Below are 9,033 nucleotides of genomic sequence, written 5' to 3'. Positions count from 1 at the left end.
CTCAAAGTGACGGGGTACAAATACGGGTACAAGGACGCCCAGGTCTCGCTGTCGCACTTCCCCCTTACCAACCCTAAACGCTGTTACCTGATTTTGTAAAACCCCCACAAATCGGCTCTGTGTTCTTGTTTCGACACCACTGTTTAAGTTTAACGCCCACCCCCCCCACAAACCTGGCACCGTCCTGAACACCGTCGGTGAAACCCACAACACTTGGTTGATGCCTGACTCTGAACCTCAAAAGAATGCATTGCTTCCTTAACTGACTCCCATGGCCTGCTTTCATGTAGAAATCCATTCCATTCTAATGTTCATTTCTCCATGAACATTATTAATAAACAGGAAAAATAGGTGCAGGAGTAGGCCATTTGGATTTCGAGCCTGCGCCGTCCATTCAATATGATCATGGTGCTGATGGCTGATAATCCAACCTCAGTCTCCGTACTGCCTCTCGCAGACCTCCTGATTCCCTTTAGCCACAAGGGCACATCTAACTCCCTCCTTAAATATAGCCAATGAACTGGCCTCAACTACCTTCTGTGGCAGAGAATTCCAGAGATTCACCACTATCTGTGTGAAAAATGTTTTTCTCATCTCTGTCCTTTAGGAACTTTTACCTTTATTCTTAAACTGTGACACCTTGGCCTGGGACTACCCAAAATTCATCCCTCTTAGGATTACCTTTTATCTTAAAACGGGACCCCTGTCCGGGACTCCCCAACATCGGAACAAAATTTCCTGATCTAGCCTCCTGGCCAACCCCACTTAATGAACATTTTGTAAGTAAAGTTTCGCTATAGGTTCTTTTGCGATAGACCCCCCCCCCCCCCCCCAACCACTCAATCTTCTAAATTCTTAGCGAGTATCAAGCCGAGTCTAGCCCAGTCTTTCTTCATATGGAAAGTACTGACATCCCAGGAAGCAGTCTGGTGAAACCTTCTCTGTACTCCCTCTATGGAAAGAATGTATTTACTCAGATTTCGAGACCAAACGGTGCACAAATAATCAAGGGGTGGTTCACCAAGATCCTGTTACAACTGCAGTAGAACATCCCTGCTCCTATACTCAAATCCTTTTGCTATGAATGCTAAAAAACCATTGGCTTTCTTTACTGCCTGCTGCACCTGCATGCATACTTTCAATGACTGGTGTACCATGACACCCAGGTCTCCTTGCATCTTCCTTTTTCGTAATCGGCCACCATTCAGATAATAGTCTACTTTCCTGTTTTTGCCACCAAAGTGGATATACCTCACATTTATCCACATTATACTACATCTGCCATGTATTTGCCCACTCACCCAGCCTATCCAAGTCAGCTTGCAGCCTCCTAGCATCCTCCTCACAGCTAACACTGCCCCCCAGCTTCGTGTCATCCGCAAACTTGGAGATGGTGAATTCAATTCCTCGTCCAAATCATTAATATATATTGTAAATAGCTGGGGTCCCAGCACTGAGCCTTGCGGTACCCCACTAGTCACTGCCTGCCATTCTGAAAATGACCCGTTTACTCCTACTCTTTGCTCCCTGTTTGCCAGCCAGTTCTCTATCCACATCAATACTGAACCCCCAATACCGTGTGCTTTAAGTTGTCCTTTCCCCATCTGTCATTTCCCCACTTTGCTTCCAACCATGCAGGGAAACAAAATGTCTTTCTAATTGAAGCTCCATGCAGTTTCACCGATGACGCTGAACAATTGACTGTCACGTCCGGTCATCCCAGTCCCCTCTGTCTTTGGTCCACCACAGAAACCGAGCGTGAATCACAGATTAGTACCTCATCTCCCAGTACAATGCGTGACAGACAGCCTTCTGGACTCAACATTAATCGCAATACATTTCAATGATCAGCATCACCTTTCCCCTTCCACCCCCCCCCCCTCTCCCCACTCGCTCTTTCTCCCCTTCAGCAACTCCCAATCTCCTCCTCCTCCCCTCTCTTGCCTCTCCCCTCCCATTCCCCCTCCCATACACCCCTGCCTCTCGCCCTTCCACCCCTGCACCCATTCCTTCTCCCTCGGCCCCCTTTTTTCTCTCTCTCTCCTCTCTCTCCTCCCCCCTTCTGCTCCTCCTCTGTGCCCACCTCCTTCCTCGCACCCTGATTTCCCCCCTCCCCACATGTGCTGCCTGAGCTGGTGGGTATTTCCCTCCAGATGTGCCGCTGACAGAACACCCAATGCCCTTTACCCTGTCTGTGCCCAGCAGATCAACACTGGGTTCTTCAAAGTATGTGTTCAAACCCAGAAGGAACAGTGTGCTTGTCGGGAGAATCTACTACAGGACATGGAGGGACCAGTGAACTGCCCGGGGAACAATCTCACTTTCACAGCGCAGTTAATATCACAATCTGCTTGGCTGGTGATTTTTCTTAGCCGTGATTCGCTGTCACCTCGCTTGTCTGTAACCAGGTATTTCCTTACTCCACTGAAATCTGTAAATGTAATTGAAGGGCATTTAACTCATTCTTGTTGTAGATGGTTTATGCATGCAACCTATAATGTAGCTACCTCATCACCATTAACACGCCCTCTCATATCAGTATAACTATGATCTCCTCCCCTCTCCTCCTCCCATTTTGTCCCTGTACGCCTGAAGGCTGGGTGCAGCCAGTGCTGGGACGTGTGTACCATGTGCTATAATAAAGACTCTAGTAAAGGTTACAGTGTGTCAGACTAAGTCCCTTTACACTTGTAATCTTGAATGGTGAGTTTTGAGTTGAGCCATCTAACATTGTGTCCATTATCTGCCTTTTCCCGTGCAAGATGTTCAACAGGAACACAAGGAGACTCTGCGAGCACAGACTGAAACGCTGAGTGTGAACACGATCCTGATGAAGGAGAAGGTTAAGGTTTTCCCGTTGCTTGATCGATACGCTGAGCTCACAATCATCTCCACTGTTCGAGATCGGACACTGCTAGAACATGAGCTGCTGGCAAGAGGCCGGGACCATGAAGAGTGGAGAGAAAAATGTCTCCGGGGAAACCTCGAAAAAATTAGGACAGATCAGTTGTTCCAGAGCAGCTTTACCCGGAGGAAATCCCAATCTGGGAGTTCAGCATCAGTGGCCGGAGTCCCGGGGATTGGAAAAACAACAATGGTGCAAAAGATTGTTCATGACTGGGCCACGGGGAAAATATACCAACACTTCCAGTTTGTCTTCAGTTTCAAATTCCGGGATTTGAACATTACTAACTGCAGAGTAACCCTGAGGGAACTGATTCTGGAACGGTATCCTTACTTTGGGAATATCCTGGGAGAGGTCTGGAAGAACCCACAGGGATTGCTGTTTATATTCGATGGTTTGGATGAATTCAAGGGCAGAATCGATTTTGCTGACAGTCGGAGAGATACAGAACCTAAGCACCAGTGCCCAGATCCCGAGTTGCGGTGTGAAGTGTCTGACATTGTGTACAGTTTAATCCAGCATAAGCTGCTCCCAGGGTGTTCAGTGCTAGTGACCACCCGCCCCACTGCATTACATTTACTGGAAAAGGCAGAGATCAGTGTCTGGGCTGAAATCCTGGGATTTGTTGGTGAGGAACTGAAGGAATATTTCACCAGGTATTTTGAAGATCAGACAGTGGCAGCAGCTGTTTTCAAACATGTGAAGGAGAACGAGATCCTGTACACCATGAGCTACAACCCCTCCTACTGCTGGATCCTCGGCCTGACATTGGGCCCCTTCTTCACACAAACACACCGGGACCCGCAGCGAGTTCCCAAGACCATCACCCAATTATATTGCTACTTTATTTGCAACATCCTGAAAAACCATGGCCGTGAGATTGAAAACCTCCGTGAGGTGTTACTGAGGGTTGGTCAGATGGCCTTCACTGGAGTGTCCAAGAAGAACATTGTGTTCACAGATGAAGATTTGACCAAATACAATCTGCAGCCTTCCCAGTTTCTGTCCGGGTTCCTGATAGAACTTTTGGAGAGAGAGGATTCAGCCCGGAGCGTGGTGTACACCTTCCCGCACCTCACCATCCAAGAGTTTGTAGCCGCACTTACACAATTCCTGACTGTAGATCCCAGGAATATCGTGAAATTCCTGTCTGAAGCCCACAGCACGACAGACGGGCGATTTGAAGTATTTCTCCGATTTGTCGCTGGTCTCTCCTCCCCACGGTCAGCTCGGGTCCTGGAGGAGTTTCTGGGTCCATTTCCTAATGAAACAATCTGCCGAGTAATTGACTGGGTGAAGGAGGAGGTTAAACGGCAGGCTGGAAACACATGGAGTGAAGCTGGTAAACGGAGCCTCCTGAACACGATGCACTACCTGTTTGAGTCTCAGAATCCTGCACTGGCTCAGCAGATACTGGGATCTGTGGAAACACTTTCATTCCATGGACTGGGACTGACCCCGATGGACTGTGCGGTCCTGTCTCGTGCCATCAGATTCTGTGATACAATCAAACACCTCGATCTGGGGGACTGCCGCATTCAGCTGGGACCGGCTCTGCACAAGTGTCAGCATTTGAGGTAATTGCCCATTTGACGTTAATACAGAACTGTAAAATTGGTTCACTATTTTGTTTTCCGTCCAGCACGGCACGGCACCACTCCTATTTTACGCTGTCCGAGTTGGCATTGATTGATTCTGCTGCCTCATTCCCCCCCTCGCCCAGGTTGCCGGTGGTTGACTCTGTCCCCTCTCCCCCCTGGTCTCCGGTGGTTCAATACCCCCCCCCCCCCCCCCCCCCCCCCCACCCAGATCGCCGGTGGTTCCCCCTCCAGGCGTCACGTCGTGTGTTGCAACCGTCTACGTGTGTTGCAACACATTTCTCTGTACAGGGAACATTTCCCGGTTAACGGGGAAAGAGAACACCACAACCACAGAGATTTATTCAATCATTTGCTGAGGGGCTTCCAGAAATATCAGTTTTGGAGAAGTTATCTCAGCCCCGTGTTTGTATCAGTTTGTTTCTTACTCTGTCTGTTTGTGTTTAGACTGGGAGACAACGACCTGGGAAATTCCGGAGTGAAACTGGTGTCTGCGGCTCTGAGGAACCCGGACTGTAAAATACAGAAACTGGGGTAAGTCCCTGACTGTGAGAGATTGTGTTTACACTCACTGGGTGTTAGACACAGAACATTAATATGGTCAGTGTGTTAATTGTGTCACTGATAAACACTGGGAATTTGCACCGTCTCCTGTCTATCTGTGTCTCATAGAAGCATAGAAATTAGGTGCAGGAGTAGGCCATTCGGCCCTTTGAGCCTGCACCGCCATTCAATATGATCATGGCTGATCATCCAACTCGGCGCCCGTACCTGCCTTTCTCTCCATTCCCCCTGATCCCCTTAGCCACAAGGGCCACATCTAACTCCCTCTTAAATATAGCCAATGAACTGGCCTCGACTACCCTCTGCGGCAGAGAGTTCCAGAGATTCACCACTCTCTGTGTGAAAAAAGTTCTTCTCATCTCGGTTTTAAAGGATTTCCCCCTTATCCTTAAGCTGTGACCCCGTGTCCTGGACTTCCCTAACATCGGGAGCAATCTTCCTGCATCTAGCCTGTCCAACCCCTTAAGAATTTTGTAAGTTTCTATAAGATCCCCTCTCAATCTCCTAAATTCTTGAGAGAGTATAAACCAAGTCTATCCAGTCTTTCTTCATAAGACAGTCCTGACATCCCAGGAATCAGTCTGGTGAACCGTCTCTGCACTCCCTCTATGGCAATAATGTCCTTCCTCAGAATTGGAAACCAAAACTGTACGCAATACTCCAGGTGTGGTCTCACCAAGACCCTATACAACTGCAGTAGAACCTCCCTGCTCCTATACTCAAATCCTTTTTGTTATGAAAGCTAACATACCATTCGCTTTCTTCACTGCCTGCTGCACCTGCATGCCTACTTTCAATGACTGGTGTACCATGACACCCAGGTCTCGCTGCATCTCCCCTTTTGCTAGTCGGCCACCATTTAGGTAATAGTCTGCTTTCCTGTTTTTTCCACCAAAATGGATAACCTCACATTTATCCACATTATACTGCATCTGCCAAACATTTGCCCACTCACCCAGCCTATCCAAGTCACCTTGCAGTCTCCTAGCATCGTCCTCACAGCTAACACTGCCCCCCAGCTTAGTGTCATCCGCAAACTTGGAGATATTGCCTTCAATTCCCTCATCCAGATCATTAATATATATTGTAACAAACTGGGGTCCCAGCACTGAGCCTTGCGGTACCCCACTAGTCACTGCCTGCCATTGTGAAAAGGACCCGTTTACTCCTACTCTTTGCTTCCTGTTTGCCAGCCAGTTCTCTATCCACATCAATACTGAACCCCCAATGCCGTGTACTTTAAGTTTGTATACTAATCTCTTATGTGGGACCTTGTCGAAAGCCTTCTGGAAGTCCAGATACACCACATCCACTGGTTCTCTCCTATCCACACTACTAGTTACATCCTCACCCTCATTCTCTCTCATCTCCAGGCTGGATGATGTCGGTCTCACAGATACTGGAGCCAAGCATTTCGCCTCCGCTCTCAGTACAAACTGCTCACTGACAGACCTGGAGCTGAGTGGGAATAACCTCGGAGATTCCGGAGTGAAACTGATGTCTGTGGCTTTGTGGAACCCGGACTGTAAACTACAGAGACTGGGGTAAGTCCCACACTGTGAGAGATTGTGTTTGCACTCACTGGGTGTCTGACACTGAACATTAATATGATCAGTAATTGTGTCGCTGATAAACACTGGGGATTTGCACCGTCTCCTGTCTCCCTGTGTCTCTCACCCTCACTCTCTCTCATCTCCAGGCTGGACAATGTCGGTCTCACAGATACTGGAGCCAATCATTTCGCCTCCACTCTCAGTGCAAACTGCTCACTGACAGACCTGGAACTAAGTGGGAATAACCTCAGAGATTCCGGAGTGAAACTGGTGTTTGCGGCTCTGTGGAACCCGGACTGTAAAATACAGAGACTGTGGTAAGTCCCAGACTGAGAGATTGTGTTTACACTCACTGGGTGTCTGACACTGAACATTAATATGATCAGTAATTGTGCAACTGATAAACACTGGGGATTTACACCATCTCCTGTCTCTCTGTGTCCCTCACTCTCTCTCATCTCCAGGCTGGACAATGTCGGTCTCACAGATTCTGCAGCTGATGATCTTGCCTCCGCTCTCAGTACAAACTGCTCACTGACGGAGCTGAACATTGGGGACAATGCGCTGGGAGATTCCGGAGTAAAACTGGTTTCTGCGGCTCTGAGAAGCTTCAACTGTAAAATACAGAGACTGGGGTAAGTCCCAGCGTGTGCGGACGTGGCGTAGAAGGACGAGAAGCAGAAGCAAAGAAAGAAATGGAAGCCAAATAACCGAACGAAATAAAGCCGAAACACCAACTAACCAAAATGAAGGGATGCCTAAAAGCCAACTAACCAAAATGGTGGGATGTCTAAAACTCACCGAAAGGACGCTCTGCCGAAACGCCATCTCACCGAAAGGCTGAGTTGCCTACAAGCCAACTCACTGAATGGCTGATCTGCCGAAAAGTCAAATAACGGATATGACGTCGCCTGGGGGGGGGGGGGGTGGGGGGGGGGGGGGGGGGGGGGGGGGGGGGGGGGGGGGGGGGGGGGGGGGGGGGGGGGGGGGGGGGGGGGGGGGGGCGGGACTTGTCAGCGATTGGTCCGGGACCCATCCCATCACTGGCTGGTGGAGACGGGAGGGTGGGGGGTCATTTTCCCACACAAGCCATAGATGACTAGGCACTCTGATCCCGAGCACCAAGTTGTAAGCGGCTGAAGGAGCGCATCCCTCGGGACAGCCCCCACTCGGCCACGGCCTATGCCCTCCGCCTCGTTCCCCCCTCGTGCGACCGCGCTGTGACGGGCTGTGTGTCAGTAGCGCTGGTTGGAGCAGAGGTGTGCGACAGGCTGGTCCCCCCGCCCACCCAGAGTCACTGACTCTGCACCGCCATCGGACCCCAAATCCCACACCAGGAAGATTAACCACACCGACCCCCAGCCCGCAACCCACACACAGGGTGATTCACCCCCGACACCCACACCGGGTGATTCGCCCCCACCCTGACCCCAGGACCCCGCCCCACAGACTTATGCTTTTAGGCCTCCCCCCCTTTCGGTTTGTTGGCTTTTAGGCGACCCCCCCCCCCCTTTTCGGTTATTTGGCGTTTCGGCTTTGTTTCCGTTCGGTTATATGTATTTGCTTCGGCTTCTTGTCCTGCGACGCTACGTCCAGGTACCAAGTCCCAGACTGCGAGAGATTGTGTTTACAGTCACTGGGTGTCTGACACGGAGCATTAATATGATCCGTAATTGTGTCACTGATAAACACTGGGGATTTGCACCGTCTCCTGTCTCTCTATGTCCCTCATCCTCACTCTCTCTCATCTGCAGGCTGAACAATGTCGGTCTCACAGATTCTGGAGCCGAGGATCTCGTCTCCGCTCTCAGTGCAAATCCCTCACTGACGGAGCTGCAACTGGGGAACAACTCCCTCACAGACCGATGTGTACCCGCTCTCTGCCGCCTCATACAGACACTCCCGAGACTGGAGCTGATCTTGTGAGTGTTTGTGTTAATGTTTAATGGGGATCCGCGGGCTTCTCCTGTGATTTTGTTCTGTAAATGCTGTTGAAATATTAACCCCTGTCCCTGGTATTGACACTGTTGTTTAATCTATTTATTTTCTCTTCATTCCTCTTCTGTTTCAGGCTGGTGGGGAATCGGTTCGGTCCGACTGGGGAGAAGGAACTGGGGTCGCTGCAGGAACCCAGACCCGGACTGCATGTGGCCGTGTGAACATCTCTGGGTGTGAACGTCACCACCCTGGTGACCAGAATATTGTTGGCCGTTTCGCTGCCCTCCCCTTTATGCGGCCGCCCTCACCTTTTATGCGGCCGCCCTCCCCTTTATGCGGCCGCCCTCCCCTTTAAATAGCCACGCTCCGGGATTAAACTCCAATGGTTCCAGGGTCGGGTGGGCGGTGACGTCAGAGGCGGCCCTGCCTGCAGTCACGTGACCCGGATACGCGGCGCTGCTGCTGGTGCGGTATA

General features: G+C 50.3%; 1 protein-coding gene across 1 annotated transcript; it reads left to right on the top strand.

Annotated features, from left to right (window-relative positions):
* Window positions 1-2,728: 2,728 nt before the first annotated feature.
* Window positions 2,729-8,779, top strand: LOC129693739 (NACHT, LRR and PYD domains-containing protein 14-like; the record flags this gene model as incomplete). The annotated part of the gene is made up of 7 exons (XM_055630511.1): window positions 2,729-4,482; window positions 4,951-5,037; window positions 6,441-6,611; window positions 6,767-6,937; window positions 7,085-7,255; window positions 8,375-8,542; window positions 8,692-8,779. Coding segments are annotated over 7 exons (2,610 nt in total), but the record flags the coding sequence as incomplete, so codon positions are not given.
* Between the last annotated feature and the right edge of the window lie 254 nt (window positions 8,780-9,033).

This window comes from Leucoraja erinacea, unplaced genomic scaffold (assembly GCF_028641065.1).
Source record: "Leucoraja erinacea ecotype New England unplaced genomic scaffold, Leri_hhj_1 Leri_405S, whole genome shotgun sequence".
Classification (NCBI taxonomy): Eukaryota; Metazoa; Chordata; class Chondrichthyes; order Rajiformes; family Rajidae; genus Leucoraja; species Leucoraja erinaceus.
The sequence above is the reverse complement of the archived record's forward strand: the minus strand, read 5'-3'. Positions and strand labels throughout refer to the sequence as shown.